At 51.7% G+C, this 22,490-nt stretch overlaps 1 protein-coding gene across 2 annotated transcripts in view; it reads left to right on the top strand.

Annotated features, from left to right (window-relative positions):
* Nol4l (nucleolar protein 4 like) overlaps positions 1-22,490 on the top strand; it is a 120,289-nt gene that overhangs the window by 37,069 nt on the left and 60,730 nt on the right. For both annotated transcript variants that reach the window (XM_032904475.1, XM_032904474.1), the window contains exons 2-4: positions 8,816-8,971; positions 14,683-14,794; positions 21,786-21,895. In XM_032904475.1, coding sequence (XP_032760366.1) covers positions 8,816-8,971; positions 14,683-14,794; positions 21,786-21,895 — 378 coding nt within the window. The remainder of the gene's footprint in view (positions 1-8,815; positions 8,972-14,682; positions 14,795-21,785; positions 21,896-22,490) is intronic.

Here is a 22,490-nt window from a genome sequence, read left to right as displayed (position 1 = left end):
AGAGTTAGAGCCAAAAGAAAAGGGGGGCAGGGAAGAAGAGCAGAAAACGAAAACGCAACTTGGGAGTAGCCGGAAGGATGCGGCACCCCTCGCTGTGGCTTGGGGGTCCATCCCAGACACTTTCCCTGTGGCCCTGGGTGTGCATTTCGGTCCTCAGCGTGATTTGAAAGAAGATGGAGGTTCAACGAAGCAGAAAGGAGGTCTTGGAATATGTGAGGCTGTTCCAGATGGCAGGTGCGACTCGATGGCAGTGCTCCGCACTAACAGTTGGAGATTGAACACAAGGGCGGAGAAGAGGCAGGTGCCACATTGAGTCCTCAGTGCCTTGCTTATGCATTTATTTATGGGAGGGGGTTTCCTCCCATTGCCCCATCCAGGTCTGCAGAGCGCTTGGCACTGGGCACCAGAGAATTCTACCGTGAGCCCTGTTTTGAAGGGATTGCTTAGTTTCAGTTAGGTAGTATTTACAGTGAGGAGAAATGAAAATATTGTCATTGCTGTATTTGAGCAGGGCCCTCCCCTGCTATCAGACTGCCCCCTTTCAGATCATCACCAGATTCTCCGGGGACTCGGAGAGACTTTAGAAGTTTGGGTGATTCCCCTTTTGTTTCCATCTCTGGGAGGGTTTAAAAATCTCTCCACCTTGCAGCCCCTCTCAGCTCCTCTGCAGCGGCTGACTCCTCCCCTTTGGGTTGGACTAAAACTTTGGCAAGTACCTCTCCTGAAACTTCCCAAACTCAAGCCCTGGCCAGAATGATGACAGTGGGGACCAGGCCCTGTCAGATCTGGGCGGAGCACACCCAGTGTGTTTTGCTGTGTCTCAGCCTCTTTGCTGGTTGGCCTAGATGTGATGGAGCAGGATCGTTGAGTTTGCCTGTGCAATCAACCCCCTGAAGTCCCAAACTCCCACACAAGTGGAAGCCAAAGGTTTTCCCCCTGGGGTGTGTTCTGCTGAAGCTGGCCTCCAGCAGCAATCTCGTTGATTTTCATGCCTCGTTAAGAGTTGGATCTGGAATGCACCAAGGGTGCATATTTTAAGGACGTTCTCTGTGGTTCTTTACTCTCCCTTAGGAGGAACCCACTTGAGAAATAGCCCCTGCTATTTAGCCACATCTCCTTAGCCTTGGCCTCCTTATGGCTGGAAAGCCTAGTCCCCTATTATAGTGATGATGCTATACTCAGAGGTGCTGGGTGGCTGAAACACTGTTCCCACCTTGGTTAGTATGTAACTTGTTACTAGCCAGTAACTTCAAAGTTGTACAGAGGACAAGAGAATTGCCATCCATTAGGAATTGTACTGCACTTGCTATCAAGGCCAGGGTTATTTAATTGGCTTCTGCAGGGGATGCACAAACTTCCATCAGAGGGACTTACCTAAGGGATGCTCCCAAGGATTGCCGTGAGGCCACCTGGCAGGAGCCTGCTAAGATGAGTTGGTTCCTCACACTGGTCTACACTCTCCTTTCCATGAGTACTCTGATCACTTGAGGAAACCAAGGAAGCCAGAAAACACCTGCCAAGACCCTCCTAAAGGAACTTGGCCAAGAAGTCAAAATCCAAGGTCAGGCTTGCCCGGGGGACCCTGCCTGTGCACCTGTAATCCACGCTAGGTCTCTGGGCAGATTTCTTGAATTATAATAATACCTAACAAGAGTCTTCCTCCATCCCAACCCCATTAGGAAAGGTAGTCTTCTCTGGAACTGGGAACGTGGCTGTATTTAATGATCCAGTGTCACCCCCACTACTGCTCACTCACATGTCTCAATCATGGAGACATTTCTAATCTGCATTTCTCACAATCTTTTGCATTATAGTCATCTGGGGATGAAAATTTTTTTAAAGCCTCAGAGCATAGACTTGATAGGTTGAGGAAGACATGAAAATACACTTTTTTTTTTTTTTTTTGAGGCAGTCTCACATAGCCTAGGCTGGCCTTGAGTTACCCAGAGAGTCAAGAAATGGCCTTAAAGTCCTGATGCTTCTGCTTGCACTCTTAAGTGCTGGTGTCCTAGGTATAAGTCACCATGCACAGTCTACGTGGTACCTGGGATTGAACCCAGGGCCTTGTGCTTACTATAAGACAAGCATTCTACCTTCTGAGCCCTAGCCCCAGCACCAGACATCCATTTTTGTTTTGTTTATATTAAAGACAGGTTTATTGGGAAGCTGCTCTAGGGCGAGTTCACTGGCCCCAAAGATTGAAGTCAGGGGAGTCACCATGGCGCAGGGGAGAAGAAAAAGCGAGAAAGGATGCTCTCAAAGAAGGAAGAGACCGGACTTTAATAAGTACTCCTCTGACTCTAATGTTGCTTATGTAGGACCCACTTTGAGGATCAGAGTTCTAAATATTTTGAAATATCAGATACATGTGAAGTGGACATTTTGTGATTGTTTCAGTTGCTTGCAACCCAGCTTTTGGATCAGAGCTCAAATGGGTCGGTTTTAAGGGAGTTGACAGTGTCTTAAAGTTGGTAGTTCCCTGTTTTGTTTTTAAAATGAAGACCGTGTCCGGTTAGATAAGTTTGGATCTGGTTGTTTGCTCTGGAGTTGGGTGGTCTAATAGATGGAGCATGTCACCATAACAATATTCTTCCCTACAGAGGAAAAAAGCCCCAGTGACAGGTATAGATAGGGAATACCAAGAGAGTCCAGGCCCCCTCTGATCCAGTCCTAGGAGTAAAAGCTTCCTTCGTCAGTCTAGTGTGCAGCCTGTTTATAGCAATAGATTAAGTGACGCTGACTGGGGTACCAGGCAGAAGTGGGCTGTCAAGAGCGTCCCAAGGCTACAGTGAGGACTGGAGCTACTGCTCAGTGACAGCACTTGGCCTGGTATGTACAAGGCCCTGGGCTCAAAATTCTCAGAACAGGGTGGAGGTGGGGGATGGGCCGGGTTCCCAAGGCCGTCCGGGAGGCACTTTGCGTTCCCTTAATTAGCCGTCCTCTCATATTCCTGCTGGATTCCCAGCTATGGAAGGAAGGCATGCCCTCCTGCAACATTTAGCATAAAGGTCATTACCTTCGTGGATGCGGGGCCTATCATTGCTGTCAGATCTCTTTGTCACCTTCCTCCTGCGGTTCTCACTGAGGAGGAGAACATTCTGCTGCTCTTCCCTTAGGGTGTTACACACAAGGTCCAGGTGGCCATAGCTCACTGGAGGGCTGTCAGTGTATGTCTCTGTGCCTCTGCAAACCTTGTGCTATCTGAGTTCTGTTTGTCACAGGCCCTCCCTCACCAGACACAGATGGGTTACAGGACCCAGGGTTGAAAAGCAGCAGTCTTTTTTTTTTTTTTTTTTAATTTTTTTTTATTGACAAGGTCTTCCTGTATGGCCCCCAGTCTGTCTGGAACTCACTATTCAGCCCAGAATGGACTTGCCCTTGAACTCCTTCTTCAGCCTCCCAAGTGCTAGGATTACAGGTGTGTGCCACCACACCTGACTGAGCAATCAATTTTTAGAGACGGGGTTACTGATAAATGGCTCTCTTGAAGTTTCCCTGGGATAATTTTATGGTCACATTAGACCAGGTGCAAAGCCACTGCTTACCCAAGTGTGCCTAAGAATAGAGGTGGGCGGTTAGGCCAGGGACAGGACAGGCACTAGGTAATGGATCTAGCTGTTCTGTGTATGCACGTGCGCGCGTGTGTGTGTGTGTGTGTGTGTGTGTGTGTGTGTATGAGTGCATGTGTGTATGTGTGTGTGTGTGTATGTGTGTGTGGTATGTGTGTATGTATGTGTTTGTGTATGTGTGTGTGTGTGTGTGTCTGTGTGTGTGGTATGTGTGTATGTATGTGTTTATGTGTGTGTATGTATGTGTGTCGTTTTCGAGAGAAGGTCTCACTTTGTAGCTCTGGCTGGCCTGGAACTCACTCTAGACCCAGGTAGTTTCATACTCACAGAGATCCACCTGCCTCTACCTAAGTCCTGGGACTAGTAGTATGTGCCACCACACCTGTCAACCATTAGGTGTATTTTGAACTCAGAGAAAAACTTATTCCAAGTTTGAGGACAGCCTTAGTATCTTATTTAAGAATTAAGTAGAGACTATGCATCTTCCCATGGTGAATATTACCTCATGGGATCTAGTTTGTAAATGCCTAGATCAGAATGACAAAAGACAAAAGGAGATTGCTAAACACAAGGTGTCCAGGCTAAGTGAACCCAGAGGGAGGAGGTGGACCTTTACCAAGCTTGCTATGCTATGCCTCAGACAAATTCTTACCTCCTCTCTTTCACGTGTGCACACGTGTGTGTGCTTGTGGAGGACTGAGGCTGATGCTCTAGTTCATCACTGTCCTACCCGATTTTATTGTATTGTGTGGAGATCTTGCTGTGCAGCCCAGGCTGGCCTGGAACTCAGATCCATCTGCTTCTGCCCTGCCTAGTGCTGGAATGGAAAGTTTATTTTGGGGGGCAGGTCTTACTGTCAGGACCAGTCCCCTTTGCCAGCTTGCCTGTATTCACTTGGATCTGAACTCTGGTCTGCTTCTGTGGCAAACGCTTTAGCTGTGGACTATGTGCCCGCACACATATCCCCTCACACACATTTTTCCTTGATCCTTAGATCCATGAAAGTCCAGTGAGGACGTTTATGCCCATCCTACAGATGAGAAAACAGTGTCAAGAAGTGAAAAAGAACTTGGTGGTGGTGGCACATGCTGTTAATCCCAGCTGTCGGAAGGCAAAGAGAGGCAGGCAGATCTCTTGAGTTTGAGGTCAGCCTGGTCTACAGAGTGAGTTCCAGGATACCCAGTGAGTGCTAGACCAAGAGAACCTGTCTTGAGTAACTAAAAGAAAAGGAAAAAGTGAACTGGGCCACCCCAGGTGTTTGAACAGGTGAGGGGTGCTCTCTGCCTCACTGTTCTTACTGTTTTCTTCATCCCTGCCCACCAGATATTGTCTTCCTCTCCTGGAATCTGTTTCTGAATGAAAGTCCTGTCTGCAGGGAGGTCTGTCTGCCTTTAAGCAAGTGAACCCATTGGTATGTCTCTGTATCAGGGCGATCAAAATTATAACCTGCTTCTTTATACTTCTGACATGAATTTTTACGTTTTTGTTTTTGGTTCTTTTTTTCCGGAGCTGGGGACCGAACCCAGGGCCTTGCGCTTCCTAGGCAAGCGCTCTACCACTGAGCTAAATCCCCAACCCCTTGTTTTTGGTTCTTAAGGATAGGATTTCTCTGTTTAGCCCTGGCTATCCTAGAACTAACTTTGTAGACCAAGCTGATCTTGAATTCCGAGAGCTCCTTGCCTCTGCCTCCCAAGTGCTTGCATTAAAGGTATACAACACTGCCAATTAATTCTTAAATTCAATTGTAACTTTATATATTTGGGGGTGGGATGCACGAGTGCCATGTGGAGGTCAGAGGGCATCTTCCAGGGGTCAGCTAATCCTACATGTCAGTCAGGGATCCAACTTGGGTCATCAGGCTCGGTGGCAGGTATTTTACCCACCGAGGAATAGCACTAGCCCCAAATTAGCATTTTATGACAGCATCTTTTTAAAATTTTTGGTGTGTGTGTGTGTGTGTGTGTGTGTGTGTGTGTGTGTGTGTGTGTGTGTGTGTGTGTGTGTGTGTGTGTGGTGTGTGTGTGTGTGTGTGTGTGTGTGTGTGTGTGTGTGTGTGTGTGTGTGTGTGGTGTGTGTGTGTGTGTGTGTGTGTGTGTGGTGTGTGTGTGTGTGTGTGTGTGTGTGTGTGTGTGTGTGTGTGTGTGTGGTGTGGTGTGTGTGTGTGTGTGGTGTGTGTGTGGTGTGTGGTGTGTGTGTGTGTGTGTGTGGTGTGTGTGTGGTGTGTGTGTGTGTGTGTGTGTGTGGTGTGTGTGGTGTGTGTGTGGTGTGTGTGTGTGTGGTGTGTGTGTGTGTGTGTGGTGTGTGTGGTGTGTGTGTGTGGTCTTGTGTGTGTGTGGTGTGTGTGGTGTGTCTGTGGTGTGTGTGTGTCTGTGTGTATGTGTGTGTTGTGTGTGTGTGAGTGTGTGTGTCTGTGTGTGTGGTGATGTGTGTGATGTGTGTGTGTTGTGTGTGTGTGTGTGTGTGTGTGTGTGTGTGTGTTGGGGTGTGTGGGTGTGTGTCTGTGTGTGTGTGTGTGTGGTGTGTGTGGGTGTGTGTGTGTGTGTCTGTGGTGTGTGTGTGCTGCATGTGGGGTGTGTGTGTGTGTGGTGTGTGTGTGTGGGGGATTATATAACCATATGCTCACATGGAGGCTAGAGACCATGCCCAGCTTTTTAGGTTGGTTCTGGGGATTTAGACTCTAATTCCCATGCTGGGCAGCAAGAGTTTTTACCCCTAGAGCCATCCACTCAACCTGGAAATCAATACTTTTTCAAAATTGAAGTTTAGAAGTTGGCCATGGTGGCATACACTTTTAATGTCAGCACTCAGGAGAAAGAGGCAAGTAGGTCTTTTGAGCCATCCTGGTCTATATTGTGACTTCCAGGCCAGCAAATGCTCTGACTCAAAACAACAAAAATAACTAATAAAGATGAACAGCTCTACAGAAGACGACAAGGGTCACAGATATTCTTAATAGACTTTTTAATACACTGTGCACACACCTGCATGTCCATATCCAGACTGAGAACTAAAACCTAAGTTGTATTTATTCTTGAGGTTCATTTGGTTTTGGCATTTGGTAAACCTCTAGTTAAAAGTGTATTAGAGGAGGCCAGAGCGATGCCTCAGTGGTTGCTGCTCTTACAGAGCACCTGGGTTTGGTTCCCAGGACTGACATGGTGGCCATTGGTAAGCCTATGAAGAGCTTAGGACTTGAAAGGGTGGGGATCCCCTAAGAAGGTAAAAGTGAGTCCTGGCAGATGTCAACCTGAAGAGATGTGTAATTTCACAGCTCATCTCATAAGTGACCATGAGGGAAGCTGGAAGGTTGTCCACACTGCAGAGCAGTGATGATGGCCCAGCATGTGGCTTTCCTGCACACGTGCATTGCACATGCACATATGTGCTCACACAGATGCCTGCTGTCTGAGGAGTCCCCGTTGAAATGGGTCCTGACAGGCTGGAGGGCTGTGTCAGGCTGGTGAGGCCATAGCCCATGGTCATCATGCACAGATATTGCCTATGAGTTCTAGGGTTTAGCAGCCCACACCATGGATGCCCCAAGCAGACCAATGGCAGAATGGCCTTCCCATTCTACCTCCACTGCATATCTGTCTGGAAAGACAAAGTATAGAACTGAAGCGGTCTGTGGCATGCTGGCAAGTCCTGTATTCTCCTTAGAATGTCTGAGGGCCGAACTGTCCATCCTCTGCCACTGTTCCCAGGCAGACCCTGACCATCCCAACCTCCCTGGGTTGTAATGTTCAGCTCTATCATACACTGGGGGAAATTTGGCCAACACAAAGCACTTTTGTGTGTGCATGTGTGATACGAGTTCTTTGTGTAGCCCTGGATGTCTAACTTGCTAGGTAGACCAGGCTGGCCTTGAACTCACAGAAGTCGACACGAAGGCATGCACCATCACATCCATTCCAAACAATAACAGCGTTTATGGGAGTAGCCCTGCCTGCCAGGCCTGGTACAGAGCGCTGCAGCCCTTTCTCAGTTTGTCCTCGTAGAGGTCTGTGGGCAATGGAGTACTTTCTCCCCCCTCGCAGATCAGGGACTCCATCTAAGGCTCAGAGGGCAAGATCTACTCAGGGCCGCACATCACCTACATGGTGGGGCAGAGTGTGTCCAAACTCCGCTGCTCTGCTGCTAGCCAACCGCCTGCTCAGCAGCCCTTGTCTGTCAGTCACCATGTGCCCGGCATGAATCCCACACTTCCACAGGACTGCTGTCCCTGAGCTTGCGTCCTCTGGGGGGACTATCTTAGAGTTGTGCTTTGGGTGTGTTGTCTAACCTCCTTCCGTACTATGTTCTCTGAAGCCCCCTAGGGCCTTCCCAATCTACCCAGGGGAATGGCAGGGGAGAGCTGGTCTCCAGATCTCTGTGGACCTTGTACTCTGCGACCAGGAAACACCTTCATGGAGCCCTGGCCTCACCTAGAACTCATGCCCCGGAGTCTCTCTCCCTTTGGCCTCTCTCCTCACTGGGGTTGGGAGTGGGGTGCAGGTGCCTTCCACAGCTCTTTGCTGCAACGAACTAACTCAGCCTTCCTCTTGGCACACCTTGTTGAGGCAGCTGACAGCCTAATGAGAGGCTTGGGGCCCAGGACCACCAGTCTTCCAGCCCAGCCTCATCCACATCCACATCCACGTAGCCTCCAGCCTGTTTTTCTGTGCATCTCCCCACACAAAGAGCCTGGGCACTGAGGCTGGCGTTCAGCTGCTGGGATGGGGAAGGGAAGTGATGAGGGGCTTTTTAGAAAGGCCTGGGTAAAGGCAAGAGCCACCTAGGTGATGGTAGCAGGTCCCCTGGGACCCCAGCCCAGGACCACAGTGAAAGGTTACTGCTAATTGGCAAGCTCCTGACGGCCGTATCTATTTAGCACCCCCCCTCCCCAGAGACTTCCAGGATGGTCTTGGCACAGCGTGTGATTCGAGAGCTCTCTGGGAGTCTGGCACAATCTGTCTGAATTGTGAACATGGGGCCTCTTGGTTTCCTAATTTGTACTTGTGTTTCTCTGCCCATTGTTGCTGGTAGATTTCGTAGCCCCCCTCAGACACCCTGACTTGTACCCTCTCCCCAGATCCAGTGGGTTTCCTATCCTCCCCAGCCCCTAACTGGAACTGTTGGAAGCCATGCTGGACCAGGGAAGCAGCAAAGACCCTTCCCCCCTCCCCTGACCTGTGGCCTGGCCTCGGGGCCCTGCTCTCACCCTCCATCAGCCCTGACACTAACTCGGCTTGTCCACCCTGTCACAGGGGGCAGATGGCCTGTCGGAGCCCGAGGGCATCTCTCTGAAACGGGTTGCTGTGGTGGAAGATTTCTTTGACATCATCTACTCGATGCACGTGGAGAGCTCCGCAGAGCCAGGCAAAGCCCCCAAGCACGCTGGGCAGAAGAAAACCTACCGAGCGGTGAGATTTCTGTCTCTGCCTCTGCTGGCAGCCCCAGGCCTTGGCAGGAGGCCATGGGCTCCGCACATGTTGGGCGGGAGGCGGGGCTGGGAGCTGAGGCGTGATGAAGCGGCCTTTGGGGATCCAGGGGGGCATGGGGCAAGGGTATGGCAGCCAGAGATGGCGCTCAGGGTGAGGGGCGGGTTCTGCGGTCAGAGCACAAAGAAGAAGCAGGTTGAAGGGAGGGAGGAGAGAAAAGGAGATGGGCAGGGCAGAGAGGAAGCCTCCTCTCCCCAGCTTCAGCCCCTTGTAGCCTGCTGGGGGAGCACAGATAATAAGGATCACAGGGGCTGGTGCATCCACAGCATGGCACAGAGCGCTGCCAGCCTGCCCTAGATGCCTCCCTCCTATGTGTGAGCTTAACCAGGTTACTACAGCACTGTAAGCCAGCCCTGTGAGTTCCCCAGAGGCTCTGGGTCTGAGGACCTGCTTCGTACCTTCAGGGGGTCACAGTTGGATTTGGGATGAAGAGGCTGAGGGCAAAAGGATATGTACAAAAGGAGAAATCCTCCAAGACGAGCTCTGATAGAGCAAGAACACTGGGGGCTTAGTGAAAACACGATAGCTCTGGACACTGAGTTCTAAGTTTCATGGAGAAGGCAGCGGGTATACTGGCTGCCTTTAGGAGGACAGAAAGGAATGGAATGACTCCTAGAGAAATATTACACATCAGGGAAGTGGAAGACAGGGCCACGGACAGAGCAGCAGCCCAGACTTCAAGAGGAGCCTGCTAGGCAAAGGCTTCCTCCCTGTTAGTTCTACCCATCTGTACCCACGGCTCATGCCCAGCTCTGAGCCCACAAGCCAGATGTTTTATTCTCAGCTGAGCACCAAAGGCCATCCTGTGACTAAGGTACGATGGGCTGTTTCCTACTTAAAGAAACAAACCCCAGAACCTCAAGTCACCTGGACAGGGTCGCCCTGAGTAGCAGGCACCTTGTATCCTCCAGGCCCCCATGTTGACTTTCTCTTTAGAATTCTATAGTTCTGTTTCTTTGCAGCCAGGCTTGCCCACCTACACCGGGTGAAAATGTCCCAGTGCTCTGCGTAGACACCTGGGCTGCAGTGGAGCTGACCTGCGTGTATAGACATGACTTCCCCATGTGTCCCATTCACAGAATTCCAAATCCCAGAAACCCTTGTCCTCAGATGATGGTCTTTTCCCTGGACGGGTACTTAGTTCCTTACTTCTTCAAGTATGTCTGTGCATCATGTGAGTGCAGTTCTCACAGAGGCCAGAAGACAGCATTAGATACCCTGGGACTGGAGGTACGGACAGTTGTAAGTTGCCCCGTGGGTGCTGGGATTCGAACCCCTGTCTTTTGGAAGAGCAGCCAGTGCTTTTAATCACTGAGCTGTCTCTCTTTAGGATGGGCCCTCTGCTGGGAGCCTCAGAGAAGTGAGGAAGCACACTGAGGGCCACAGGATGATCACCCTGTCTTCCCCCTCCTCTGACTATTCAGTATCTGTGTCTGTGAGGAAGGAAGCCAGTCGGAGGGTCTTTGTGAGCGAGGCCACAGAAAGGAGAGCCACCCCTCTGGGACTAGGGTAACCTTGGGACTGAGAAGACCACATTTGCTCATCACTGAGCCTGCTGTGATGCTGAACTTCACTGTGCTCCAGGCTCTGCCATCAGCCCTTTCCAGTTTCACCCCTAAGTGTGAGCTATGTAAAAGCTACAGCCATGAAGCAGGGATACCATGAGCCCCATTTTAAGGTGAGCGCCACGGCTGCCTGCAGTCACTCAGCTGGTGTTCAGAGCCAGGCAGCTGACTGGTACCTGTCCTTCCTTGCCACAGGTCTCCTAGCCACTGGCTATTGTCAGGCGTGTGGGCTTGGCTGTCTGAATCTGGTGACTTCCCTGGCTCCTCTGTGCCCAGCACCAAGCCTTGTCCACAGGGGCTCCTCAGTGGGGTCTGTGGCTCTGAGCGGGGCTGGTCTTGCCAGCTCCTGCACCAAGCAGATAGCTAGACCTTTGCACTTTCTGGCTTCTGGTCCATATGCTGCCGTGGGCCCCATTTCCCTGCCCAGCCTGGAGCTGACACATGACTGGCCTGGAGCCGGCTGGGCTGCATACACAGCTGGAATTTCAGCACAGGGCCAAAGCTGAGCCCAGCGGGATAGGACCCTCCTGCAGCAATTGGAGGACAAGGAGCTGGTACTCCCACTTCCCCTCCATACCTCCTAACCCTTCCCTCTCTTTCCCACCTGCCACCTTTCCTGTGCTACCCTATTCCTGTTTCCAGGGCAGAGATAGAAGCTGGATGCTTGCATGTTCCTCCTTCCACCCGCTTCCACTTCCCTCCACCCCTGCCTAGCTCCTCAGCCTTGCTCTGTAGACATGAGCTCCCCTTTAGAAAAAGTCCCCAAGTACACCCTGTGCATGGCCGTAGAGAGGCACAGCCTGGCACTGCAGGCTTTCATCATGACCTCGGATGAATGGCTTTTGGATCCGTCACCATGTATTTTGCCAAACCTGAATCCTGGGTCTGCTTTTTTGTCTGTACGGTACAGGGAATTTCAAATTTTTACAGGCCTGAAGTACCTTTGAAGTTGGGAGACAGTAGGGAAGTGGGCAGCCTTGTTCGGGGCACTAAAGGAGGCCAGTTCTTCATTAGGGAAGAGAATCTTTCTAGCAACTGTTCAGCAAAGAATTAGAGAAGAAAGGTTATGCCTTTAAAGCCTGTCTGTAGTTTTGAGAGTCAGGGCAGAAGGCATTTCCGTCAGATGATATAGAAGGAGTCACCTTTCGATCAGGGAGCCCTGTCATAGCCTCTCCAGCAGGGTGACTTGAGTATCCAAGGATCCCAGGAGTCTCACTGGTGCTAAACCTGAGGAAGCTCCAGGCTGCTCAAGTTCCCTGAGCCCCTCACACCCACGGAGCTTTCCCCCTCTCAGCTAATCTGGGTTGGAGGAACTTTTCTACATCCTCTCCCCCCAGGGATGCTAGGGCCAGATCAGCTTCCAGCGCCCAGATCTGGCTACCCAGGCCACTTTGGAGCTGGGGCCAGATGTGGTCAGCAGCTGCTCCAGGCCCACCATGTGCTAATCCACCACAGGGCAGAAGGAGGATCTTGTAAAGTGGTGCAAATCCCCCCACACCCCGCCCCTCCTCCCAAGCTTCTGTTGGCTTCTGAGTTGGGGAGTGAAAACCAGGCCTTGCAAGTCAGCGACTCTGCAAATAGCTTCTGCTCTCCCTGCCTGTGAAATCTCTCAGTTTTTAACACTAGGAAAAATAGAAAAGGGAAATCCATACATGGTTTCAGGGTCCTGGCAGGAGACTGAGAGCAACCCAGCAGGCAGCCCAGGGCAGCTGAGGGAAATATACCGAGGACAGGGGTCTTGGAACACCTCCTCCCAAAACATGCAGGCAACCCTCTTACTCTGTTTTGTACATGTGTGTCTATTTCTAGAACAGGGTCTGAAACCATCTGAAAGCCACCATTCTCCTGACATGAGCATTTTGTGAGCTTGTGATGATTGCCTTTCTGGTCTTAGTGTGTGTGTGTGTATGTGTGTGTGTGTCTGTCTGTCTGTCTGCCTGTCTGTATGTATGTATGTATGTCTCCGTGTGTCCGTCTATCTCTGGGTGTCTGTGTGTGCCTGCCTGCCTGCCTGCCTGCCTGTCTATGTGTCTGTGTCTATGTGTGCATGCATGTATGTATCTATGTGTGTCTGTGCGTGTGTATTCTGTGTTCCATGGGCACACAAACAGAAATAGAGGTTCCATTTCTAGTCCTGACCAACTAAAGGTTGAATCAAAAATTCTGTGGCAAATGAAGGAGGCAGGGTGTGCTGTCTTATGGGTTCCTACGGCAGTACAGAACTAACTCCTAGGCTTCCTTTGACATTCTGCTCCACCCTCTGACAGCTCCAAGGATTTTTTACCTCTCCCATTTCCCTGTGGGACCCACGGCCATAAGACCTATCTCCCTGGTCCACTGCTGGGGCCCAGCCAAGATCAGATCTTGTAGTCACCATCCCACCCTGGAGACGGACTCCTGTGCACGCTCAAGGCCAGGAAGCCCAGACAGCTCTGCTCACCCTGTGTGCAGCCCTCAGCAGAGCAGCCTGAGCAGGAACTGTTCTTGAGTCCTGTGAGAGTGTCTTTCTAGTGCAGGTGAACAAGTAAGCCGGGTTCCTCTGGCACGAACCTCACCGTCCTTTCAGCTGACTGCAGCTCTCTTCCCCATAAACACTCAGCTCTTCTGAGACCTAACTTTGGGAGTAATATCTCAGGGGAGTGTGGGACCCCATTATTTGGCCAATCAGCCCCAGCTCTGGCTTTGTCTGGAATAGACTCACTATTCCCAACTCAGCCTGCTCTGAAAGGACTCCCAGAGCTCCAGGCTAGGATGAAGATGCCTACTTGCCTAGCAAAAAGCCATCCACCTTCTAGTCCTTATCCCTGAAGTGGGCCAACCTTGTCCCCCTCCTCCACTGTGGTTCTCCTATCTGTGTGTGTGGGTTCGCCCTTGTCCTTGACCTCCAGAGCAAGGCAATCAGACAGGGGATTTAGAAGGGAGATAACTCATCAAAGAGACTGCCTGCTCTGCAGAGCATCAAATCAGCTGAGAAGTAACAACTGTGTCACCAAAATTAACTCTAGTTTGCAGCTGGCAGCAGTGGCCGTAGAACTCTGCAGGGCATGAAGCCGGCCAGTGTGGCTGGGCTGGAGCCTCGAAGGCTGCTCCTTAGAGGGCTGCTTCTATCAGCAGAGATTGAGGGTGTCCACTAATCCTTGTTTCTAGTCCCTATGGAAGCAGACTGTGTACTGGCCATGGGAGGAACAGGACCCAGTAGAGTCCAGAGTGGCCCCAAAGCCCTCAGCCAACTTTTCCCGCTGGGCTGTGCTCAGGACAGAATGCTTGGGTTATGCTGCCCCTTAGTGGAGAGGAGCGGGAGAGCTTGGCTTCTAGGTAGAGCATGAGGAAATCAGCTATCAGGCCACCTCTGGCAGAGAGAGGCAAGGTGACATCAGAAGGACACTTTGGACCCTATGGACAGCCAAACCAGAATCAGAGTTTCCCAAAGCGGAGAGCAAAGCTGACCCCCTTGTTAGAGCTCTAGGCTAGAGCTCCCACCCCTCCCTGCTTCCTACCCAGCCTTTTCATATTCTTTCCGTCCCATCTCTACTTCCCTGTCTCCTGCCAGCTCTTCTCCCTCAGTATGCGGGTGTGTGACCTGCAGTACTGCTTCTGAAGAGCTGTGTGACCTCAGCGGAATCCTTAGTTACAAGGAGGAACCTGTGGAAAGTTGGATGCCCCAAAACCAACATTCCGTGGCTCTGCCTAAAAAGGTTCTCGGCCTGTGGCTTAGCCCAGGACATCCATGGTAGAACACTGGGCTCTGTTACTAGGCCAGCGAGGGTACAAGTGGGTCTTAGTTTACACAGCCCTCAGAGGAGAGGCTGTTGTTTTCTAGAGCCGTGTTCACAAGCTCACGTTTTAGTGGCAGCAATAAAATGTTCTGAGAAGAATAGTGCTTATTAGAGGTTAAAAACTAGATCATATTTAAATGCTTTTCATTTTCAATTTTTAATCTCCTTTATTCAAGTTTTAAAAACAAGTGGCTCATTTTACAGAAAGGAACGGAGGCCATTGGCCCTCACTGTTGCTGGCGACTAAGTTGCCTCCAAGGTGGCACATGACGTGCAAACTGTTTTCTGGCAGATCGCGGAGACCTACGCCTTCCTCCCCAGAGAGGCTGTGACTCGGTTCCTCATGAGCTGCACGGAATGCCAGAAGAGGATGCACTTTAACTCCAGCGGCCCGGAGCCCAAAGGTGGGGCCATGCAGCGGACAGGTGCTCCAGAGGCCAGTGTGCGTGGGGCACTGCCCCGAGAGCCTCGTTTGGATTGGTTTAACTTTCTAATTATTAATTGCTTGCTTACTTACTTATTTGTGAGAGAGTTCTCACCGTATAGCCCAGGCTGGCTTCAAACTGTCAATCCTCCCGCCATATCTTCTCAAATGCTGGGACCGACCATGTGTGCACCACCACACTGCTTCCTTAGTGGTTTTATAGATGTTAAGCTTCTCTCAGAAACCAACAGCCCATCCACCTTGCCCTTGAAGGCTTAGGTTAGCCCCTGTTCCCGCCTAATTTCCAGTTAGAAATGACCAGCCTTCCTGTTCTCTGAGTCTGCCGTCCTAGCCACCTGACCTTGCTCCTGGGGCTCATGGTCACATGGATCTGGGTCTCTGAAGGTAGACACACACCCCATGAGGTAACCCGCCAGTGGTGCCCCCTCACTAAGATCTGCTCCCCTGCTCCCCGTGCACACCCATGTGACCTCCAATCAGATCAGTGAGGACTGGTTAGAACTGAAAAGGGACAGACCACTAGTGAGTAGCCAAAGTTGTCCCTTGCTCTGTTCAGCTCAGTGAGACCATCAAGGCTCCCCTCCAGTATCTTCCTCCACAGCCCGTCAGTTTGTCTGCCTGCAGTTGGCTTTGACTGTACCACAGGCCAGCACATTAGGCCATAGTTATCATGGGTGGCATGGGTGGCTCAGTGTGTTGTGGCTTGGTGGGCAGGGGCGGGGGTTGGGAGGGGAGTACACTGATCAAGGTTCCGGGCCTTCCTATCATATACTGTGCTCTCCTGGCCTCAGGCCTACAAATTATGAGCCACGGTCAACAGGACAAAGGCAGTGGAGGCAGTTGTCTGACCATGAGAGAACAAAGTAGGAGTGGAGAGGAAGCCACTTATCCAGGTAGACCTCTAAGGGCAGGCACCCACCGGGAGAACAAGTAGACTGTGCCATGACAGCTGGGTGACAGGGACACTGGCAACAAGCACCTGAGTAGCTTATGACACCAGCTGATTCACCAGACCTAGAGGCTTTGCTGCCTGGGAGCTGATGGTACATAAAGCAGGCTCGGAGGTGTGAAGGCCCAGAGCGCAGTGCTGGTTCTGTTGTTGAGAGTGGGCTCCTAGGCCAGGCTGTGTGCAGGGGGGTCTCAGCTCTGTGCATGGGCTTAGTAAGGGTCCCTACTCAGAGAACTGATAAGGCTTGAGAAGTCATCTGTGGGCTTGACACAGGGCTCTAGTATGGGAGAGTGACCCTAAGGGGTGCTTGTCACACTGTTAGTCGTGGCCTGGCCCCAGGGCCAAGATAATCCTTGGACTGCAAATGGGCCTGGGGGGCTTTTCTCTACTCACCCCTAAACTGCAGGTCTGGACCCTGGTGCTGGCTGCCTAGATCCTGCCCACCCAAGTATGCTGGTCCCCTCCTGTTTCTGCCCTAATTGTTTCCATAGCAACCGGAGGAGTCAGGCACAACAAAACTGCTGCCTGAAGGAACAGAGGCAAGGCTGCTCTGGGGAGCAGTAGTCTCCCTGCTCTCCTGCTCTTTCCTACTGTGTGGAGGATGCTCCTCCCCAAAGGCTGCAGGGTCCTCCCTCGGGCTGTGCACTTGTGTGCAGGCACCCTCACAGCAATGTGCTTCCTCTCCACTGGCTGCCTCACCGTAGGAGGGTCCTTCCCACCCTTAGCTCAAGGAAGCAGGAGAAGGGGGTTGCTCACATCCCGGAACTGAGTAGAATATAAACCAGCCTGAGGACTGTTTTGAGCCTCTCTCCTGGTGCTTATCTTGACGGGAAGGAGGACAGGTGCCTGCCTATCCTCAGTCTCAGGCAGCTGACCTTCCCACTGCAGAGCGAGCACGACAGGAAATCAGAGCACAACCCAAGGAAGAGTGGGCCCCAGGCCAGGGGCACTCTGTGTGCAGCCGTGTCCCCTGCTGTGTGTCCTATTGCAGGGTAGGGACCTCTCTGAGAATGCCCTGCTCAGAAGCTGTGAGTTGTCAGTTCTGGCATACAGCCAAGGAAACCAAGACCCAGAGAGGTGCTGGGAGTGGCCCCTCATCCAGGCTGAGAGGGGAGCAGAACTGACTTTGTCAGCAGAGGAAGGAATGTCTTCTCTCAGGTCTGTGGGATACAGAGACAGAGAAGGAGCCCAGTGTGCAGGGCCCTGGAACTCTGGACACCTTGGGACCATGGGCCCATTGTTAGGTTATGCTGCTCAGGCCCAGATGGCTCCCCTTCCCCTAGACTCTTAGCCAAGAGGCTGCAAAGGGAAGGTCAGAAGTGCCCAACCCCATCCTGAGCAAAATAGCTGGGTCCATCCACATGCTAGATTGGTGTCTAGACTTCCAGTAGAGAACTCCCTGTCTGCTCTATGGTCTGAGGCATCAGCCCCCAAATCCTTGCCAGCTTTGTCCTTGGCAGGGGCCCAAGGTCAGGTCTCTACTCATAGTGCTCACCACTGCCTGCAAGCCCTCCCTTCCCTATGGCTGGAGGTGGCCTCTTATTCCTGTCCCAGGAAGGTGAGGAGGGAGGGGGACACGGGACAGGATGGAGTCTCCTCTGGGGCTGCTGGGAGACTGCCTTGCTTCCTGGCCTCATGCTGGAAAGAAAAGGAGGAAGTGGAGTGGCCCCAGTGAGCAGCTTGTCCCTAGCAGAGTGTGAGGCCCAGCAGCCCCCAACTCCCTACTCCACACAGGAGTATAAACAAAGCAAGCTGCAGATCTGGAAGTCCTTGATTCCAGGGCCTCCACACCACAACCTTTGCTACCAGTGCCAGTGGGAACTGGTCCTGAGAGCAGCCTGACACCTGGGCAGAGGAACTTCTGAGGGTCCACGCCTGCTTTCTCTGTGTGACTACATACTGTGACACAGTTGCAAACTGTGAGCTGGCAGCAAACAACACAGATCGTACTTGTGCTTCCTCTGGAGCAGTTGAATCATCAAGTCAGACTTGTGTGCAGTTCCCAGGACCAAGCTTGCACATCCCTCCCTCCTGCCTGTGCTTTCCAGACACGGTCTGCCCGTTGCTGGCTTCCATCTTGCTGTGCTGGCTGGCCTTTCTTCCCCTGGTTCACACACTCACTGAGTGACAGTGGGAGATGCACAGCCTTTCTGTGTGGTGGTGTCCTGTTTGCAAAGAAGGAGTGTTAGTTGCTATGAGCACCCGTTTCCTGGGTCTTTGGGTATATGTGGAGACCTTAGGAGGTGCTCTGTTTTCTTGGTTGAGAAACCCATGCTGGGTCATTTATACTCTTAGGAGAGCTTTCTTAACTACTCCAAGGCCTTCCGAGCTCTGACAGACTCCCACACACCCCATTCCACCCTGTTCATCCTCCTTGTCCCTTAGCCTCTACCCCTTCATGCAGTGAGCAGTAAATCTGAGTGATGAGAGACTGGATATGTAAAAGACACCCATTCTGCAGGGCCTCTGGAACTTGCCTGGCCACTGACTACCTTCTTTCAATCTAGACTTGGGGTCCCTGTTTAGTGTCCTAGTCTGAACTCCCCAAGGCTGGCTGGTCTTATGGCTTCTCTGCCCCTCATGTGGATGTCCTCTTGTACCCAGCCAGTATCTGGAGACTTCTGTCATCTCTGGACTGAGAAGTTCTTTAGATAAAAGGTTGTGAGAATAGGTACCTGGAGAATGTGAAGATCATTCCATTTTGGAATCTGTGTTGATTGACGGGTGCCTTTGGTATCCACTGTGGCCTGTCACGTCCAAGGCAGAACCTAAGTTGTTGATCCTTTCCAAAGCCCCAGAGAATCAGGCTGAGCACTTGGGCTGGTTTCCATTTTTCTTGGCAAGGAGTTGTTGAAACGTTGTTAGGTGGTACTTCCCCAGGCTTTCTTCCTAGCAGCTTGTTGGATCACTTAGCCTCAATGATGATGGCTTTTAACTCTCCTCTCTCCATAGTAACAGTGCCCAGTGCAGAGGCATCAGGCTGTTTGCAGTGGCATGGGCATGACCACCGAATGTGTTGGCACAGAGGACCACGCTGTCCAGACAACTCAGGGAATCCCCCTCTTCCTGTTTGCACTCTGCCTTAACTTGCCTGGCATAGCATGGCATACCCCCCACGCCAGGCTGCCATTGGCTTTGCATCTGCCAATGCTCTACTCACCATACCCAGAGCTTAGATCCCCCAGCCCTTCTGCCATCCTCCTCACTGTGGCGAGCCAGTTCTGACCTCCCATGCCAACTCTGTGGCTCTCTTCCTCACTGGACATGTGTCCTGCCTATCTTAGCACTGCTGCCCCAACAGGGTGTTCACTCCGGGAACTGAGGGGCTGGGTGTCTCAAGACCCACCAGTGCAGATATTCCCTGAACTTTGTTTGCCTCCCGCCCTGCCACAGCCATCTTGTCCCCCTCTTCCGGAACATTCCTGGCTCTTCTGAGGCCCCAGAGCATCTTCTGCTTTGCAGAGATGCTGGGGAGCACAGACCACAGAAGACCCTTTCCTTCTGCCCCCAGACTGCCACCCTGTGCCATGTGCTTCGGGGGTTTTCCTCTTGAGCCAAACCATCATCTGCTTTATGCTTTTTGATAAGCAGCCCTGGCATTCAGGTATGATGTAAGTTACATCAGGGCATCTTGCCTGTGTGGGCTGCCACGTGCAGAGAGCCCTGTATGACCAGGGCCATTGGAGGGTGGGGGCCCTTCACAGCCTCCATGCTGTTGGGCAATTTCATGCCAGATAACCTTTAATTTTGAGGAAATTAAAGTGAACTCACACTTCTGGACCAGAAACACCAGGATTTGGAGACAGGAACATGGCTTCTGTCAGTACCCCACCTCAGCGTTCCTGGAACCGTTTACCTAATGTGTTGCCTCCAACCCAATCAATCCTGGTAGAATGAGGCCTAAAAGTTCCCTAGGGCTAAGGAAGTCAAGTCTAGGTTGATGATGGTCGATTGAAGAGAAGGGGCAACAAGAGCCAGCTCCATTTTCCTACTAGCCAGGCCCAAGTACACAGGATTCCCTGCCCCACCCAGAAAAGGTAGAAAATAAATGCAGCCCTCCTCCCTGTCAGCACAGCACTCACACCCTCAGTGCAGTGTCTGTCTGAGCTCAGTGTGGGAGTGAAAGCTGGGGAGCTTTGAGTGAGGCCAGTGGCAACACAGGCTCACAAGTGACTCTCAGTGCAGCACTAATGATGCTACACTCAGGTGGTGTTTTGGTTTTTTTAAGTGGGTTGGCATGAATTCGATAGCTACCATTTTGAGTCAGGATCATCAATATGGACTTATATCAGACTCACAGGTGACCAGCAAACATTTTTAGATATAATTTATTTGCATGTAACTAAGACTTAAGAGCTTAGAAAAAAAAAGAGTAAGCCTCTTCCCTTTCACCTGCTTTAGGGACTGCTGCCCTCGTACACATGTTTCTGTAAGTTATCCAAAACAAAATACACTTACCACCACAAAAAAAGGGCACACACAAGTAAGTCTCTTCCAAGCTGTCCCTGCCCTGGCCACATAGGAGGGCTTCCTGGGGTGTCTTTATCCCCACCCCATGTTTCTGGGGTTTTTCTCCCCTTCTCAAGTCAAAGATGTTCATACCTGTAGACATTCACAGGAGTGTCTGTCTATCCTCCTGTGGCCTCGGACGTGACGTTGGGTGGGGGTGGGGGGCCTGGTTTGGGTGCTGGCTCTAGAGGGGTAAGTGGAGAAAATCACCTGTGCCCTGTCACCAGTGTGCCCTGTCACCACTGTGCCCTGTCACCAGTGTGCCCTGTCACCACTGTGGCGGTGACAGAGGTGGGCAGGCTCTGCACAGTGGCGGTTGCTTTCATTTTACCTAACTCCATCCTAACCCTTTGGTGAAATGGAGACCCTGAGGCCTCTGTGGACAGGAGAAGCCCAGAGAGTAGGCAGGCAGGATGGTGTCCCGGGCACCATGGGCTGAGATTCAAGAGTCATCTTTACTTTCTGACCCATAAATCCCATCTCTCAGAGCAGCTCCATGAAGGAAAAGACCAGAATACAGACTAACACCTATGCCAGAGTCGTTCCCCGTGAGGTTGGCTATGACCACCAACTATAAGGGTATGGCTTAGGCAGAGTATGAGAAAAGACTCAGAGCAAAATGTTTAGGGAAAAATACTTCTAGTGCTCAGGAGGCTGAGGCAGGAAGATTGTGAGTTCAAGGTCAGCCTGGGCTATATAACGTAATTAAAATAAATGCATTTTTGCGAGGAAAGTGAACTATGTGTACATTATGATAGCAAGTATGCAAAGAAAAGTCACAAGGAGAAATAAACAGAAGCATATGCCAGGCTGCTTGGTGCAATTACGCTTTTACATTTTCTTCTTCATCCTTCTGCACGCTGCAGATTTTCTACAAAAAGAGCACACATAGCTTTGATCCTCAGGACAGCAGAGCAATAAGCAGGAGGAAAAATCCTCTGCATGCAATTATGGAAGCACCAGGATTTGGGAGGGTGGAGGGGACTGGGGGTGGCCATCTGGTCCCGGAGAGTGTTCTGATGGGGGGGTGCGAGGGGGGGACACCTTGGGGCTGTGGTGGCTGAGGCTGGAGTGGGACAGGCAGAGGCAGGTGTTTACCAGGAAGAGCCAACTCTGGCCGGAGTTGGAAACTTAATGCCTTCAGGGTCCTGGCAGGCGGCCTGAGTGAGTAAAGCTGTACCCCGGCAAAACACAGTGTCCTGCCTCGGCCTGTAAGATCGTGTGCCTCTGCTACAGGGCCACGCAATTGTCACAGGAGCCCCGCCCGTGTGACAGACATTTCACTTCTTTTCAAACAGCCACATCTCACTTTTTTTTAAACTGGCACGTAACTGGCAAGCATTTTCAACACTGTGTGCTGCACGCCACACAGGCACACAGGTGACCAGTGAGTGGCCGCTAGCCCTCTCCTTCACAGAGGCAGCCTCCCACCCCACCCCCACTCCCACTCCAAGCAGAGTCTGAAGCGGGTTTCCTTTTGTTTCTCCTGCAGAGAATGAACCTCCATCCCCTCTGGTGTCTGGCATTATTGACTACAACATGCCCCTCACCTCCACCTACTTGAAGCAGATGAAGCTACGAGTGATGAACTCTCAGGAGCAGGTAAGGCGCCTGCTCTCCTATTCTGTGGTCATCTGACCCCACAGCCAACAGAGAGGGCAGGAGCATGCTCTCCCTGGCAGTGTCTTCTGAAACCTGGAAACTCAGCCTTGCCAGGCTCTCCCCAAGAACCTGCAAGGAAGAGACGCCCCAGAGCCACAGACCTTGACTCTCTGGCTCTCCCCTCTGACTGTTACAAGGCTGGCTGCCTGCCCGCGGCTTCTGTCATTCTTGGGTCCTAGACAGGCCAGGAAGATGGGCCTTGGAGGTTAGCCCTGGGTAGATAAGGCCTTGGGGCTCCCTGGTTGTCCAAGACTCCCAGATGAGGTTTGCCAAGGGCTGTCAGGCACCATGAAAACAAGCTCTGAAAACTCCCCACCCGTTTGTGTCTCCCCACACATTCCACTCGCTGACCTCCTACAAAGCAAATAGCCTGTCTTTCAAAGAAAATCTGGGTGAGCACTGTCCTCTCCCTCTGCTGCAACCAAAATCAGGGCACTCCTTCCTCACTTCATCTCAAGTGCCCCCACCTCTGCTTACATCAAATCCCCAAGGCTTAGCTAAGGGAAGGCGCACTTGTTTCCACATGGAATCCGGG

The sequence above is a fragment of the Rattus rattus genome, chromosome 5 (assembly GCF_011064425.1).
Source record: "Rattus rattus isolate New Zealand chromosome 5, Rrattus_CSIRO_v1, whole genome shotgun sequence".
Classification (NCBI taxonomy): domain Eukaryota; kingdom Metazoa; phylum Chordata; class Mammalia; order Rodentia; family Muridae; genus Rattus; species Rattus rattus.
This window is presented reverse-complemented; position numbering and strand designations above follow the sequence as displayed.